This window comes from Heloderma suspectum, chromosome 1, assembly GCF_057233095.1.
Source record: "Heloderma suspectum isolate Gila_16-S chromosome 1, 16-S_ref, whole genome shotgun sequence".
NCBI lineage: Eukaryota > Metazoa > Chordata > Lepidosauria > Squamata > Helodermatidae > Heloderma > Heloderma suspectum.
In genome coordinates, this window is record NC_139458.1 from 140,013,239 (window position 1) to 140,031,535 (window position 18,297).

An 18,297-nucleotide genomic window follows, 5' to 3' on the forward strand; every position below is an offset into this window, starting at 1 on the left:
GTCCTGTACATAAAAAGAGACAAGGATAAATTATATATGGGTCAACAGTATTAATGATGTGGCTAAACTTTATGCAAGATTCCTGTTAATTAAACTAGAGGAATGGGCAACCCAAAATCCTATTTTCTCTAAAGAGCAGGGTTGGTAAATAAATCTACAATTGATCACTAATTTACTTTGCAATTTTACCAAGGGGGATCTTCACAACAATGGAGTGAGAAGCGCATTGGAATGTTACTCAGATTTTCATGGAATTGGCTTCGGTCCATCAGAGACACATGAAGCAAGATAAACCAAGTGTACTGTACCTTTAAAATCTGGTTTTCAGGAGTCACACAGTGCTTGAAAGGAACATACTTCCAGGTTGGATGCTGGGTGGGGAGTAGAATGGAATGTCATCAAACTGGCAGGGGCTGCTCAACCAATGAGAGAAGCTTGTTTCCCCCCCCCTGTCCAGGCTCCCCCTTGCTACTACATTATTATACATGGAAAGCAATGAATTTTCCCCATGTGTGCAGATTTGCCTGAAGAAGCCCAAATCCCCAGTTCTCCACCAGTGCAGCATCTGAAGGCTCCCCCTGAGAGCTTCCCCCCACCCCAATTTTGCCCCATTCCAGCAATCTGCTGCAGAGTTATTGCTCCCACTCCATTTTTCCCCATGTGTGCACTTTTGCCTATTGCTTCCAACCCCCCCCTTTTCCCTTTCTCCTTCTCATGCACGCAATGAGAAGCCCCTGTCAACCCAAAAGATCATTATTGAAAGCGGAGAAGGGACTAAACGACTTTACATTAGAGAAACTACAGAACATTGAAGAAGCACAACATTGTTGTGGGGAATGGGGCGTCCCACCTCCTTGACAATGTCATTGCCAGGTCACAAAGGCATGCCCAGGATTTAATGTAGGTGGGGGTGGCAGGGGACATGGCACACTGTGGTAAAATCACCAGGGAGCTGCTTTCAGTAAAAACAAGTTGGAGTAAAAGGAGTTTCAGAAAATGCAGCTTTTCAAGAGGAAAGCAGCTGGTTAGAGGATTGGTGACAACGTCCTCTGTTGTGAAGGAACTCAAACTGCTCTAACTTTGCACTAAATCGCTCATGAAGACAGCCCCAGGTTTAGCTGCTGCAATACTCCCTTGGTATATGGAGAGTATTAAATTTCTCAAGCCTGGACGATATTAGCTACTAACAGAGATCCCGGGCCAAAGATAAAGGGTGCTGAAGTCAGCCTCATGTAATTCAGAAACTGGCACTGGCAGAGAGACAGGCTGGTCCATTAGTCTGCCAGATTCTATTCTGGATACAGCTCCTGTCCTTTCAAGGGCAAATGGCTCAATGGGTTGAGTTCAATGGGCAATGGTGCAATACAAGCCTCATATGGAAACACCACAAGTCGGATCCAGAAAAAAACAATTTCCAAATCAAGCTTCCACACTCTTCTCACTGAGCCTCTGGGACACAGGTCAAGGCATTATTCTGTTAATAGTTTATTCCTCCAGGAATAAAATGCTGATTAATAGATGACAGACCTGTTCTTAAGGTGTCTCAGGAAAGATGACAACAAATATCATCTCAGTGGCTCTGTGATAGGAAGCTGCTGCTCCCTTCTTCTCTCAGCCAGACGTGTCCCTCCAGGTAAGCATGCCACCAATCATTGCACGCCTTTGAAGGGAACAATTGTATCCTCATAAAATAAGCTGTTATACAGCAGGACTCAAATCTTATTTTCTACCACGTCCCCTCTACCCCAGTGCTGGGCAAATGGGTTGTTCTGTATGAAATGGAAAGCTGGTCTTGCTTGAGCTGGGGAAGATGTTTGTAAGAGACTGATGCATTTCTGTCTGCCTGTCTTGCCCCTCTCTTCAGGTGCTTCCCACCCACAGCAACTTCGCTGGAACCTGCCAGGCAGTCCCTGTTTAGCCAGCCATGCTGATCCTGACCTGCCCCTCCAAGTTGCAGCTGCTTGAGGGCATGCTGAGAAGGAGCCTGCCTCAGACCCTTCTGGTAACACTCACTCACCCACCCACCCAGGGTTGCCATCTTTTCTTGTAAATTGAACAAGTGATGTTTCCCTCGTCACTCTATGTCCATCAAGGGAAAGGTACATCTGCTAACTTCTCTCTGGTGTTAAAGGCACAGGGAATAAACAAACAAATCCTGCCAGGAAATGGTGCCAGCTCCACATCAGCCTCAGATCCAGGGATATCTTCTTAATTAATTAACCTTCATACATTTTAAAAAATTATAACCTTCCCTTCCTTTAAGAAGCTCAAGACATCTAATAACAATTACTTAAAAACAAAAAATTATTAGCAACAGGATACTAAAAGATACGAGGCAGCCTTTAAGCCTTTCTACACGAGGCATGTATGAAATCCAAGGTGGTTAGTGTTTTTGAGCTAACCATGATGGCTTAGTGTGATGTCTGAACGGTGTTTTTTCCAACCATGGTGGTTTATTAATCACGGACTAACCATGCTCACTAACCACTTCCTGAAAGATGGTTAGTGGGCTCTACCCTGACTTAGCGTGATGTCTGAAAACTTCCGTGGGTAATTGACAGCTGCCATACAGCTCCACAACAAGAGCAGCCAAAGAAGGAGAAGCCATTCATGCCTGAGCAGCCGGTCTCTATAGCCAACATCTACCTAGCAGCAAATGACGCAGGCTGCCACAAGCCCACCAGTATGCTGCCCCTGGCAACAGCTCACCACAAACCAGCAGCAAAGCGAGCATAGAGCTGCGGCTTGTGGCCACTAGTGTCCTGGCCCACCGCCACTATGGGCATGGCCAGGTGCTGCCATGTGTGATGGCACCCATTACAATGCGACTGCAGAGGCAGCATGGACTCCAGGACTGCGCCTGCAGTGGCATAAACAGTTGGCAGATGCAACGGACAGCGATTCCTGATGGCTGCCTGTGTCCATTTGCATCGCAGAGGATGCTTGAATGTGCTGTGCATCGGGGGGGGGGATTACAGCGGTAAGTAGCAATTATAAGCCTCCAGAATGGGAAAGATGGATCTCAGACCATATGAATCTATACTCTGGACGTGCCCAGGGGCCGTGTGCTGTGGCACAGGGGGCAACTGGCTGCTGAACCACCGGGCACCAAAATGGCTAGCAGCACCAAGCACCAAACCGGCCAACAGTGCAAAGGCTGCTGGGATGCATGGCTCCCCATCCGGAGGACTACAGGTTCCTACAGGAGGGAAGGTGGTTAGAGAATGGTTACTCTAACCACATTGCAGAACATGGTTACCTGCACATGTGGCAGTAACAGTTGCAGTGGTTAGCGGTAACCACCATGTACCATGGTTAGCCTAATCACCCTTCCCCAATGTGCATCTGAACAGGGCCATTGTGCACTTGTAATTCCTCACTCATGGTAGTTTGTGGGTGCTTTATATGAGGTCATCCTCCTCCAGGGCCTCTCCTGTTCTTTGCAACCATTTTAGATTTTTTTTTCTAATAAGGAAAGTCTGGTATATCCCTGAATGGTAGCATGAAGCCCTAGTGTATTTCCTCAATTCTGCTATACCACAATGCCACCTATGATTGTGTAATAGAACATATAGAAAGGCAGAGAAAGAAAATCCCTGGAAAAAACATATGTAAAGGAGCCAATCTTAATCCCACAAAGGATCTGGAAGCAAAAGCCTCAGTAAAGTGGTGGCTTAAAAGCCTCATGTAGAAAAGCCCACAGGGCCAGAGAATGGGGCAAAAGGGAGTGTGATGCCCCTTCCCTCTGTTACCCTGTTACACAAAATCCAGACATCTCACCCACCTTAGTTGATGGTGCAAATTCCTGCAACTCACCCAGTGTAGCATGTGGCCATCAACAAAGCATGGGTGGGCTCCAGATGAGCCAATCAGGTTGCCCGCTACACAAACGCTTTTTGATCAGTCCTACGGGAGGGCAGACAGAAAATACCAGTGCTCTGTCTTCCTCTCTTCAGCAAGGTGCCTGCAATCTTTTGATGCTGCCCATTCATAACATTAAGGGGCTGTTTATATCTTTCTCCATGGTAATTAAAAAACTAGTTTCGGGGACAGGTTGTCATTTTTTGTAAAAGCTGGTTGGTGTGTTCAAACTAGCTCAATCAATGCTGCCTTGACTTTCAAAAATACGTTTGAGAAAAAGTGATTGAGAGTAGGAAACAACAGGAGCAAGAAGAAAAGAAGGGCTGCAGCTCCGTGACAGAACCAGGGCTGGTGGCAGAGGTCAGCGTCACTGGGGATCTGCCAAGGCCCCAAGGGGTCCACTCCGAAACTCCCTGGCCCTGCTCCTCCTGTTAGTCCTCCATGCTTCCATCTTCACCTCCCTTCTCTGAACGAGCAAGCAATGAAGAGAAGCGGATTTGTTCCACCTCTCTCTGGGAGATGGAGCCAATTAGGTCCACAGGGAAAGGCGAGCGAACAGGCAGCACTGCAACAGCAGCAAGGAGGAGGAGGGCCCTCTCAAGGAGGGGCCCATTGAGAGCATGTTGCCCAAGAGATCCACCAAACCGGCACTATAAACTCACAGACTTCGAATGCAAAATGTCCCAGATTCAATCCCCATCATCTCTAGGTAGGGCTGGGGCTGGGGGAACCCTCTCTGATACCCTGGAGAGCCACTGCCAGTCAGTGTGGGCAATACTGAGTTAGATGGGCCGATGGTCTGGCTCAGTAGGAGGCAGCTTCCTATGCTTTAGGGGGTGCAGATGTTTTGTGGAAATATTATGCACTTTATTCCATTTGCTCGTCATCTCTACTCTGAATTTTGCAATTGCCCTGTAGGGTGAGCATAATAAGTACTGGTGAGTGACATTTTTTTCATGTATTTTTTTCATCCAAATGATCTTATGCCCATGTCGTGATGATATTGCACTTGCTTTGCCACACTGATGCAATGAATGGCTGGATAATCCATAATTTACAAGTTAAATGCATCAGCCACCCAGGTATGCCATCCCCACACCATCTTCTCATGGAGTAACCCGGACATTGCTGTAGGTCTCACTCCAGCCCCATCTTTCATTGGCAGGTCTGTGGAGCAGTGATGCACATCAACCGTGGAAACCCGGCTCAGCATGAAGTGGTGGTCGACTCTTGGCCAGAAGTTAAAGCTGTCCTTACCCGCCCACGTGACGAGGTAGGAAATGAAATCTAGGCATTGGTGGATGCCTCCCACAGTCCATTGGCCCCAGTGGGTAAGAGTAGGCCTAGGAAATATTGGCATCTGCATCAGAAAAGGTGCACTCAGTGGTGCTGCTGACCCTGTTGCTTGCCTCCTTTCTCGGTCTCTTGCTTCTGCTTTTCAGCATTAAGTTAACCCAGCCAGCTCCCCCTTAGCCCATCTCCATTGCCTGCCTCCTGTCAATACCCAACTTTCATGGTGCAGCTCTGTGCCGACATGTCCTGCAGGTGGTGAGAGACAACTGGGATTACTATGCCAACTTGCACGCTGCTTTCTACTGGGATGAAGATGCCTGTCAAACACTCCTGGGAAATGTAGAAGCTATTGACTGGGGCAAGGCCTTTCAGCTGCAAGGTGAAGTTCCACAGGCACTGGGTATTTTATTTAAAGGGGGAACATATTTACTTACTTAGAAGCTCCACAACAAAAGCATGCATACTTATAAACATACACCAGCATAATCGTAAACACCTCTGTATAACTTAGGTAACTTTCCCAGTTAGAATAATACCACCGCAATTATGACTTAAATTATAAATACATTTAGGTCAACTTTGCAATGAATTGGGGGGGGGCGGAATTTGCATGATCACAGGACGGTTAAAAAGCCACAGTAGCTCGTTAACTACCCTGTGCGTGCCAGTCGCGTACCGGCTGATTTGCATACTTACTTTCACTGGGCACTGCTTTTCATGTCATCCCAACCTGGCTGGGGTGGTTTGTTAATCATCTCAACAAACCACCCTCACTGGATTCGGATGACACAAAAAGCAGCACCCACCAAGGGTAATTATGCAAATCAGCCGGCACATGACTGGAACGCACAGTTAGGGTTAACAAGCCACCATGGCTTGTTAACCACCCAGTGATGATGTGAACCGGACCTGTGACTTCACCATCAAGTCTAGGTTTTCCTCCCCTATTCCCACCACCCAACCTGCTTTCTGTCATCATCATCTGCCTCATGAATTGATCTGGAGATCTCAAAAACTTGCACATTTTCTGTGGACTTTTGGTTGGTCTAATAAAAGTATTATACTAATATGGATTTTGGAGCTTTTCTTATGGTTAACACAGCTACCTTTACTTTTTATAATAAAGAAGCCTACTGAGCAATTTTGTACACCAATTACGCCAGGAGATGGGTGGCTTTAAATACATCAGTGCACTGACCACCATATCCTTTACCCACTCAGCTCAGGAAGGGAGAGGAAAAACACATAACCAGAAAACCATAAAAGGGTGCAAAAACAACAGCCGTGCCTCCAATCTCCATGGAAACACCATACATGCCAACCAGTTAGGGACTGCAGTGGTATTTATGCCCATATGCCACACACACACAGAGCCAGAGCCAGTGAACTCAGGTCAACGGGGGACCCCCCCCCAACACCTCCCTGCACCACTTCACATACAACACAATAATGTCACAGTGCTCCCGCTCCTGAGGCCCAGGTTGCAACGACCCTGCTACTAAGAGTCCCCAAACTTCCCTACAGACGGGGGTTCAAATCCCCTCTTGCCACACACTGCCCATAATAAGCACTATTTGAGATCACAACACACTAATGGAAAAAAGGAGAGGCCATGTAATACAGCAGCCACATAGTTCCCATGGCAGGAGGCCTGCAGAGAGGACACACAGCCCTCTGCAGTTTAAAACCAAAGGAGGGAAGGAAAGACACAGGGCTTCTCCACATGGGGCTTATATCGTAAGATCAAGATTGGTTATCATGAAAGTTTGCATGTCCTTCACACAACGTCATCAACCTCCAGGGCCCCTCTTGTGGTTTATGACCTTTATCCCACCTTTGTGAAGCGTGGGGAAAGTCCATTTATTCTCTATGACGCACTTTGCTTGCTGGGTGTACTCCCGTAATAGCGCTATAACAGCAGCACCAACTATTGGCTATAAAATGAAACGTATTGAACATGCCAAGAAATAAAAACAGCACGTGTCAGCCTGTGTAAAGGAGCCAAGCTTAATCTCACAAAGAATCTGCCCTGATAAGGATGCGGGATTTTAGCCTCATGTGGTGAAGCCATCTGTCGCCAAGCAACAAAAGGGAGGGGTCAGGACACATACTGAGAGCAAGAACCTCCAGAAGCTCATTGCAAAGTAGGGCATGGGGCTGGGAAGCAGGAAAGATTAATTTAAGTGGGGAACATGGCACCACTCATGTTTTGATTGTGTGGTTAGCACCAATCATGTCAGGGGCAAAAAAGAAGGTGCTCCCCATGCTGAAACCCACACTGCAAACACCACTGAGGGTTGTAAACTCCCAACCCTCTTAGCCACAGCAGCAGACAGGAAACCAGACACATCATGGGGCATTTGTCTTCCCTCTCCCCCAGCTTTAAGACCCAGTCATATATGCCAGGAGCACGAGTGGCAAGAGGAGCCCAGGCCTGGGTGAACTGCTCAGGTCTGCCATGCAGTGGGGAAGGGGATCCTACATGCAGGCAAGCCTAAGCCAGTCAGAAGGAGTGCTGCATGGAACAACAGGGAATCTGTTTCTTCTCCTTCAAAATCTGTTTCTTCTCATAATGGCTTGTCTCTTAAGGACACATAATACAACAGGTGAAACTTTGTCCACAAACCTTAGTAATATGAACCAATACAATGGGGACCTTCAGCCTTGTGGAGTCCTAGAAGAATTTGCCCCCTTTGCCCCTGGGGAAAGTGAGGTGTAGGCTTGTTAAGATGTTCAGATAAGTGAATAGTCCAGACAGAAGTAGACATAAGGGAGTAGTGGAACCCCCCATCTACCCATCCAACTTGTTTTGAGCAGGAACCAAAGCCTGCAATTTTATGACCCTAAACTGGAAGTAAATCAATTGAACATAGTAGGACATCCACCTTAACACAAACCTGCCGTCCAAATCAATGTTTATCTGGCCCTTCATAGGACTACCAAATTTTAATAAAGCTAGAAGTTTTGTCCACACTGTTTCTTGTAAAGAAAACAAAAACATAAATTTAAATAGGATGAGAAGGAGATAGGCTAGGTTTTACATATTTCAGAGGGTAGCCACGCTAGTCTGTTGCAGCAAAAACAAAACAGAGTCTTATGGCACCTTAACAAATGTATTCTGGCATACGCTTTCATGGACTATAACTCACTTCATCCGATGTATGGAATATAATGGAGAGTTTCAGGCTTATATGCAGTACATATTGGGGGTGGGGAGATTTGTAAACAGTGAGGTCTAAAGGAAATTAAATGCAGAGGGTGCTGAGAGTGACAATCACATAGTAGTCATTTCCAGTGCAGTTGTTGTTGATAACACAAACACCCTGGCACTAGGTAAACCAATTAACAAATGTAGTGTGATTTAAAAAAAAAAAAAACCTTTATCCCAATTCAAGCTTCTGGCAATAGAATTAAACCTGTTGATGAATTCTAACTCAGCAGTCCCTTACAGAGGTCTTACAGAGGTATTGCACAGAAGTGATGTCATTCCTCCCGTAAGGTCTTCTGATGTATATTATCCAAACAGAACAGGGCATGGTTTAAGACAAGAGTAGTGAGATGGTGAGGTATGAAATAATCAGGCAGCAGCGGAGGAGCAGACACAGTGGTTTAGAAAAGGTAATCCTTCATTCTTGCATTTGATTTCGTCTCTCATCACATTTTTGCTTCGTGCAGGCCTCCAAGATGGGCTGTATGAAGCTGCTCGAGTTATTGCAGAGGCCAGACATGTCAATCTGGAGCCGCACTTCTACCAGCCAGTGCTGCATCCAGACCCCTCTACCTACAGTCAGGGCCGGTTAGTAAGTGCACTTCCTATCCTGGGACACCTGCTTGGTGGGAATATCTTGAGGGGGTAGGGGGACCTATTCTATGGGATTCTCTGGAGCTTGATGGTTGAATAAGGAGCATGTGGCAATCCTGCAGTCAAATCCTATCATCTGTGGAATTTTAGGGGTAGATCTTCTCCTCCAAGCAATGGCTTGGAGGAGTTCCCTGACTATGGAGAAGCTAACAGCTCCTCCTGAAGCTCCAAGAAACTCTAAGGGGCTGCTTTAGAGGCAGTGAGTTGTGGATTTTACCCCAATGGTCTACTCCACGGGTCATTGCTACAGTGAGAGCCTGTATGCCATGCTCTGGCTTGGTCCCAGCCACAAAATAGGAGATTGCAAGGTGAAATGAACCCTCTCCAGTCCTCTAGAATAGATTGTTATTTCTACATACATTCAGGCAGGACAGTATTCAAGGTCCCTGGCCCAAGCTGCAATGCAACAGCAATAGTGCGGGAGGTCATTTAACTGTTAAATAACAGTTAATATTATTAACTATTAAATAACAGTTAATATTATTAACCAGTTAAATAACAGTTAACTGGGAGGTCATTTAACTAATAGTGCGGGAGGTCATTTAACCTTTGGCAGGGCCTACCTCTGGAATGTGGCCCCTGAGAGCATCTCTGAAATTAAATTTGGCCCTGGGGCTGAAAGAGGTTCCCCACCCCGGCTGTAGAGTATGACCAAAGACATTTTCAGTTCTAGAGGTGTTTCAAGGCTTTCAGTTTACTCAACCAGCACCACAAACACCACTGCCTGCTCTTGTATTTCAGGTTCAGAAGTGACCTTCTCCACTTTGGCACTCTCAGCCCATCTCATGCAAGCCTGCTCAATGAAACCTGGAGCATCGGAGGCAATAATCGGAGCCTGCGCTACCTGGACAGCCTGATCCGCTACTTCCCTAGTGCTTGCCTCCTGGACAAGGAGGGCCAGTTGGCTGCCTGGAATCTTAGTGATCCAATTGGGTGCCTGACACATAGCTACACCCTCCCTGTGCACCGGGGTCAAGGCTGTTCAGGAGCGGTGATACAGGCAACAGCTAGAAAGTTGCATGCTAGTGGGTTTGCCCTATATGGCGGATTTCTGACAGAGAACCAGAGCATGAGGCAGGCACTGAAGCATCAGGGCTTCAGTATCTTGCCTTTGACAAAGTATGTGCTTTTCTTCACACCAGCCCTCAAGCCCCAAACATAGCAGACTATAAGCTTTCGCTCCCAGACCCAGGGGTTCCACGTCAGGGCTCGCTAGAAATCGGAGAGGTGGGATTAACATCCATTGCCAGGTTCAAAAGCCAGCATCAAAGGCTTGCTCTGGATATATTCAAGATCAAATGGCAATAAATAATAATATCAATATTCTATCTATTTACTGTGGTTACTTTTTTATACCTAATAAGAGCCAGAGATAGAGGTGCTCCTGATAAATAATCATGTAGTCTAAATTACACGTTTCTTCCTGTCTCCTTTAGACATTACTCCTGCCCATAGCTGTCCCTTAACCTCGATCTCGCTCAGGACCTTAGACAACCGTGCCTCTCGTATGGTATGGCCTTATAAGAATGCATACTGAGGTGCTTTTAAGCAGGACTCACTGTGTTTTTTTCTTCCACAGAGAAGCCCAGTCTCACCCAATCCTCACAATACATTTGACAGAAATAATTATCAGCGGTTTGAATGCTGATTCAGTCAACCTGTCTGTTGCACTTTCCCCTACGCTGCAGATATGCTGTCTGCCTTATGTATTTATTAAAGTGTCTCACATTCACTTAAGTGTTTGGTCATCGCTCATTTTTTGTAACGACAAGAATTAATTTTAGAAGACCTCCAAAACTGCCCCAAGGATGCAGGGGAGGCTGGTTTCTGACATTCATGGGAGCAGTTCATTTCCAGAGCATACATGCACATACAAGCATGGACCTATCTTTGTGAACTGCTAGACACCCTCACCACAATCAAAGAGGGAGTAGGGAAATAGACTTAAAGACAACTACATCGCCATGTTTATTAATTTTCTTCTCCAAAGTAATCTTCAGCTCAAAATACTTTAAATATTTATAGGTGAACTGCTTAGGAATGTTATTATATTAAGCAGAATATAAGTATTACTAATACATTTAATTAATTAAACAAATAAATAAATAAATAAAAATAAAACCAGCCATAAGGGAGAGACATAACTCAAACTTCCTGGTCAATTGCTGGGATGTACCCAGAAACGTTCCATCCATAGAATCGTGCTCTCTTCTCCCAGACCAAATGTTTTAGCAAGAACCCTGGAGCTGCATGTACGACATCCTCTCCCATCCCCTGCAATGGCAGGCATAATAGCTGCTTCTAGAGCAGAGAGACTACAGTCCACATTATTCGCTTGCTAGAATTGAGTGTATGGGAGGGAATTGTTGTCTGGATCCAGCCCTCAGAGCCCTTATTTGACCTCCCCCCTTTCATGGTTTGAACTGCACATTAGGTTTTGTGTTAGCCTGCCTGAGCCTTTGGGCCCTGCTGCCCTGCCCTTTGTAGCCTGATTGAGCAGTGAGATCCTTGCTCCCATCTGGACAAAAGGTATTGATATCCATTTCCTAACTATGACTGCCCTCGAGCTTCAGTTCTTTATTCTTGAAATGGGTATCTCAGCAGGGCAAGGGAGTGGTGTCTTTGAAAATGGCTCAGTCTCTCTCCCCAGCACCTAAAGTCACACCCATTTGTAACCCTGGGTGTGGTTTAGTGGTATCAATCAAAGCTCTGACTTTGCACTTTGCTGAGTATTGCCTGGCTTTCTTGGGGGGTTGTCTTGAGAGAGATTGTATTTATATGGCTATTTTTTTAAAGAAAAGTAATAATGAGAGGAATTAGTAATTAAAGCCTCCCACCAGGAACAGAAACTGGTACTGGGGCAATTCATAAAGGCTATTCAAAGCACAAGCATTCACTGTTCCCCCGGCTGGGAAGTAAAAAGAACATATGAAGAGCCCTGTTGGATCAGACCAAAGGCATTTTTAGTCCAGGGCCTCATCTACACAGGGTATTTACTGTGGTTCTGCTTTCCCCGCAAGACAATTGTGGCACACAATATATACCCCTCTCCTTAGCGAGTGCAATTTTTCATGCTGTAAAATCCAGGGGGGATCTTCATGACAACGGAATGAGAAGTGTGTTGGAGCATTACCTGGATTTTCATGGAATCAGCTTTGGTCTGTCAGGACACACGAAGCAAGATAAACCAAGTGTAGCATACCTTTAAAATCTGGTTTTCAGCACTTGAAGAGAACATACTTCTGGGTGGGGTGGGGGGAGTAGAAGTGAATGTCATCAAACTGGCAGGGGCTGCTCAACCAATGAGAGAGGCCTGTTTCTTACCCCTGTCCAGGCTCCCCCTGCTACTACATTATGAATGGAGAGCAACTAATTTTCCCCATCCGTGCAGATTTCCATGAAGAAACCAAAATCCCCAGTTCTCCAGCATAGCATCTGAAGGCTCCTGACAGCTCCCCACCACCCCAATTTCACCGCATCCCAGCAATCTGCTGTGGAGTTGTTGCTCCCACCCCATTTTCCCCCATGTGTGCACTTTTGCCTATCACTTCCAACCCTTCCTTCCAACCCCCACTTCTCTCTCCTTCTCCCTGCTCGCAATGAGAAGCTCTTGTAACCCGAAAGATTGTTACTGCAATAAAGCGATAAAGTGGAGAAAGGACTTTACATAAAAACACAAAAACTGCAGAACAGCAAAGAAACACAACATCACAATAGCGATTTAAGAGAGCATTGGAGACGCGAAAGAGCATTTTAGGGCAAGTTACTAAAGTTAGCCTTTAACCTTTCATTGCAGGAGAGTAAGATTTATTTCTTAGTAAACATGCACAGAAGGGGGGATATGTTAAAGATTAAAAGCAGGCTAGCTAATGTGAATATGTGTACCCACTACTGCGTTAATGTGAGGGGTTGCTGCTGTGCTCCAGGGGATTTTCTCAATGGGAAAAACTACTTCCATTGGGGAAACAAGAGGGAATGGGGTGTCTCACCCCCTTGACCACATCACTGACAGGTCACAGAGGCATGCCCAGGATTTAGTGCATGGGAGACATTACACACTGGGGTAAAACCGCCAGGGAGCCACTTTCAGTAAAAAGGTCAGAGTAAAAGGAGTTTCAGAAAATGTGGCTTTTCAAGACGGAAGTGGCTGGTTGGCAACGGACTGATGATGGCGTCATCTGTCACGAAGGACCTCAAATTGCTCTAACTTCACACTAAATCACTTGTGAAGACAGCCCACCCACCCACCCGTCTTTTGCAAACAGGTTTTCTGACAGATTTTCCCGTTGAGGCGGCTTCAGTGCAGTTTGGGAGTCTGAGTGACCTGAACTGCCTTTTGTGTGGGCTGGGGGCAACAGCACTGATTGGTGGGAGGGAAAGTGGCATCATGAAGTGGGGGGGAACAGAAGGGGAGGAGTGGCCAAAACACGTCTACTCCGAAGTAACTCCCTTGAATTGCACTTTATCGAATATGAGTCAGGAGAATCCCTTTGCTTGCTCTTTTTGAAATGTCTGGACCAGCGAATGTGTGCATGTTTAATGAGTTTAGAAGGTGATCGCCCCCAAAGGAGCCTTCTTCCTGCCAAGAAAGGGTGTACACAAGAGGAGATGTTGGCTAAACATGTCTACTGAGAAGTAATTCATTCTCCTCCATTGCACTTTATTGAGCACATGAGCGAGGAACAAGACAGGGGGCAAGCCAGTTGTTTTAAACCTACTCTCTTACAAAAGAGTAAAGGTATGGAGGACTGTAACAATTTTATCAGCTGACAGCCCACAAAGGAGCCCTCTTCCTGCGGAGAAAGGGGGGACACAAAGGGGGATGTTAGCCAAACAGGTCTACTCAGAAGTAACTCATTCTTCTCCATTGCACTTTATTGAGCACACAAGCGAGGAGAGGGGCAGGGAACAAGCCTCCGCTCATTCGCTGCCCTGCACCAACACAATTGATGATGTTCAGTTCTACTCATGGGACTACGCTCACCCAACCCTGAACTAGTGTAGTTTCAGGCACCATTTGCCCAGTGAAATGGGTTTTTAAAAAATGTATACACCGCTTTACTGGCTATGTTTGCCTCAGAAGGAGCAAACCCGATTTCACGAAAATCCAGGTTTAAACAGAATTGCCTCAGAAAACATTTCTGTGTAGATGGGGCCCAGGATCCAACCAGCAGGACATAAGCGCAATCTCTCACTCCTGCTGCTGCTTCCCAGCAACTGGTATTCAGTCATGCTGCTTCTGATTCTGGAGGTATCGTAGTAGCCATCATGACTAGTAGACATCGATAACCTTATTCTCCATGAATCTGTCTAATCCCACAGAGTCCCGTTACCTGCTTAGCACTGCCAAGGCCCTGCATTGCCAATCCAACTTCAACACCATTGAGTCAACAGCCTTGCTTTCCCAGACAAATGTCTCTCCTACCACAGAAGTAGACCACCTTTTCCTACGTGAGCCTGGGCAAACACTAAGGGCATCTTCAGATTGCCTTCTCCTAATCCACCTAGGACCAGGGGGACCTTTGCACCCGTTTCTGAGCAGCCCCTCCCCAGAGAGGAGGCCCTGGGTTTGGGAAGTTAAGCCCCAAGCAGCAATTTCCCTTTGACAAGACACACTGACAGGTCAAAAGACTGTGTCAGTTCCATGTCACACAAGCCAGCCTCACCCTGCACAGCCACTTTCCTCTTCCGCCTCTGCACCACCCTCTCTGCTGTCCCACCCTGCTCCAATAGGCCTTCCTGCTCTTATGCCAGCCCTGGGCTCAGCCCCACCAGCTCAGCCCAGCCCTGACATATCTCCTCCTTAACAGCTGAACCATTTTGACTGATGATAAACCTATGGCAAAAATCCCCATGACCTTGTTCAGGCCTTTTCCAAAAGAGTTAAAGCAATAAATGAGTGCCCAGCATTGTCCAGCCTTCATGCACCCATTAGCTAGACTGCTCACACTCAAGACTGTGTTCAGCTCGATAGATCATTTATACAGCATGTTACTGTCTGTGAATAAATGATATAATATCGGGAAGATTATTAACTGTGGGAATGTGGATGCAGGGCATGACACTTCATTGGTTACTCCACTCTCGGGACAAGAGAGGCAGTTGCTCATGCTGCTTGTTTAAATGTAATTCCCCTATTCACACCTTTGAGTCATATGTAGGGAATGGAAAGGAAATGGCCAAAACCAAGAGAACCAATTCAGATATGAAAGGCACTTCCAAGCAGTGGTTCTGCGATGTGTGAAGTGGCTTTGAGTCTTCATAATGTTAGCATGGTCAGATGCAACTTGCAGACATAGAATTACTTGCCCATTTGCTAATGTTCTGGCTACAGTTGTATTGTAATACTGAGGCCATTTGGGAAAGAGTGTGCCTTCTGCACTGCTTCCAGTGTGAGCTGCTTCCCCTGCACAAAGAGAATGTGTACCAAAGAATCTTCTACAGCAATGCAGGAGTGTTTTAGGATACATCCTGCTAGACTAATCTGATCTTGTTTTTTTTATCAGGTAACCTCCCTTGTGGACTGTGGGGATGCTGTGGACATAATATACCTCGACTTCAGCAAAACTTTCGACAAAGTGCCCCATGATATCCTGATGAGCAAACTAGCTAAAAGTAGGCTAGATGAAGCAACTATGAAAACTATTTTTGATGAAGCAAACAGCTGGCTACAGAATCGGACTCAAAGAGTGCTTATCAATGGGATCTTCTCAAACTGGGGAGAGGTATCGAGTGGGGTACCACAGGGCTCAGTTCTGGGCCCAGTGCTCTTCAATATTTTTATTAATGACTTGGATGAGGAGGTGCAGGGAGTGCATATTAAATTTTGGAATTGTTGTAGATCACAAGCTGAATATGAGCCAACAATGTGAAGTGGGTACAAAAAAGGCAAATGCTATTTTGGGCTGCATTAATAAAAGCATAGCTTCCAAATCCTGGGAAGTACTAGTTCCCCTCTACTCAGCACTGGTTAGGCCTCATCTGGAGTACTGTGTCCAGTTCTGGGCACCACACTTTAAGAAGGATGCAGACAAACTGGAGAGGGTTCAGAGGAGGGCAACAAAGATGAACTGGGGACTGGAAACAAAGCCTTATGAGGAGAGACTGAAAGAACTGGGCATGTTTAGCCTTAAGAAGACTGAGGGGAGATATGATAGCGCTCTTCAAGTACTTGGAAGGTTGTCACAGAGAGGAAGGCCAGGATCTCTTCTCGATCATCCCAGAGTGCAGGACACGGAATAATGGGCTCAAGTTACAGGAAGCCAGATTCCGGCTGAACATCAGGAAAAACTTCCTGACTGTTAGAGCAATACAGCAATGGAACCAATTCCCTAGGGAGGTGGTGGGCTCCACACTGGAGGCATTCAAGACGAGGCTGGACAGCCATCTGTCAGGGATGCTCTGACTTGGATTCCTTCACTGAGAAGGGGTTGGACTCAATGGACTTATAGGCCCCTTCCAACCCTACTATTCTATGATTCTATGCCATTCTCAGAACATCACTCATTAAAAAAATCCTGACCTGCTTTCATTCTGCATGCATGTTGGTTAGGTGAACAGGGGGCTCCACTCCTATAAGAAAGGAAAATCCCACTGGGTGCTCTGGAACATGCTTTTAGTTTGGTGGCCTCAGGAAGCCCCTGACCTTGCCAGCTCCTAGTATCAGCAATGGAACTCCCCAATTCTACAAGCTATCAAACTGCATAATCACTGCCCACCTCCTTCTTCAACAAGCTGTGCTTTGCTGTAGCTTGTGCTGGTGGAATGGAAATGTATTAGGGTATCAAACATTATTACTGTCTGACACCTTCTGTCCTTTGTGAAAGGACCAGTGAGGAGCTGTGGGCTACAGAAGCCAAAGGACGCATGGCAATGACTGCCAAGAGGGCTCAGAGTATGTCTTCCACTAGTGGGAACCGTTGTTATGGCCCTTCAAATATTCATAAATAAACAAGATGCGATAAGGCAGGCAACTGGGGGATGATTCACTGGAGGATTTGCAGATCATTTTTGAAGTGACAAACCTGTGTTGAATTCACCAAATGGCCACCTGGTGTTTTGGTGTCTCCAAAATGCAAGGCCCACATTTTCTATCTATTTCTAAAAGGGGCAAGGAGAATGTGACTTGCAGTTGTTGTTGTTCAGTTGTTCAGTTGTGTCCGACTCTTTGTGACCCTGTGGACCATAGCACGCCAGACCTTCCTGTCCTGCGCTCTCTCCCGGAACATGCTCAAGTCCATATTCATTGCATCAGTGATGCTATCTAGCCATCTCATCCTCTGCCGTCCCCTTCTCCTTTTGCCTTCAATCTTTTCCAGCATCAGGGTCTTTTCCAGAGAGTTTTCTCTTTGCATTAGGTGGCCAAAATATTTGAGCTTCAGCTTCAGGATCTGTCCTTCCAATGAGCACTCAGGGTTGATTTCCTTTAGGATGGACTGATTTGACCTCCTTGCAGTCCAGGGGACTCTAAAGAGTCGTCTCCAGCACCACAGTTAGAAAGCATCCATTCTTCGGCACTCAGCCTTCCTTATAGTCCAGCTCTCACAGCCATACATTACTACTGGGAAAACCATAGCTTTGATTATATGGACCTTTGTCGGCAAGGTGATGTCTCTGCTTCTTACTATGCTGTCTAGGTTTGCCATAGCTTTCCTCCCAAGGAGCAAGCGTCTTTTAATTTCATGGCTACAGTCACCGTCTGCAGTGATCTTGGAGCCCAAGAAAATAAAATCTGTCACTGCTGCCATTTCTTCCCCTTCTATATGCCAGGAAGTGATGGGGCCAGATGCCATGATCTTCGTTTTTTTAATGTTGAGTTTCAAACCAGCTTTTGCACTCTCCACTTTCACCCTCAGCAAGAGGCTCTTTAGATCCTCTTCGCTTTCTGCCATTAGGGTGGTATCATCTGCATATCTGAGGTTGTTGATAATTCTCCCGGCAATCTTAATTCCAACCTGTGATTCATCCAACCCGGCGTTTCTCATGATGTACTCTGCATATAAGTTAAATAAGCAGGGCGACAATATGCAGCCTTGTCGTACTCCTTTCCCAATTTTGAACCAATCGGTTGTTCCGTGTCCAGTTCTTACTGTTGCTTCCTGACCCTCGTACAGGTTTCTCATGAAGCAGAAATAGACGTTTTTCTGGAATTCTCTTGCTTTCTCCATGATCCAGCGAATGTTGGTGATTTGATCTCTAGTTCTTCTGCCTCTTCGAAACCCAGCTTGTACTTCCGGTAGTTCTCGGTTCGCATACTGCTGAAGCCTAGCTTGTAGGATTTT

The 18,297-nt window shown here is 46.2% G+C and overlaps 1 protein-coding gene across 1 annotated transcript; it reads left to right on the plus strand.

Moving 5' to 3' along the window:
* The first annotated feature begins 1,900 nt into the window (after positions 1–1,900).
* LOC146358136 (glycine N-acyltransferase-like protein 3) lies at positions 1,901–10,342 on the plus strand. The gene is made up of 5 exons (XM_084803951.1): positions 1,901–2,002; positions 5,027–5,134; positions 5,407–5,533; positions 8,830–8,950; positions 9,758–10,342. Exons 1-5 carry the CDS (start codon positions 1,925–1,927, stop codon positions 10,176–10,178), a joined length of 855 nt encoding a protein of 284 aa, XP_084660077.1. The 5' UTR covers positions 1,901–1,924; the 3' UTR covers positions 10,179–10,342.
* The last annotated feature ends 7,955 nt before the right edge of the window (positions 10,343–18,297 follow it).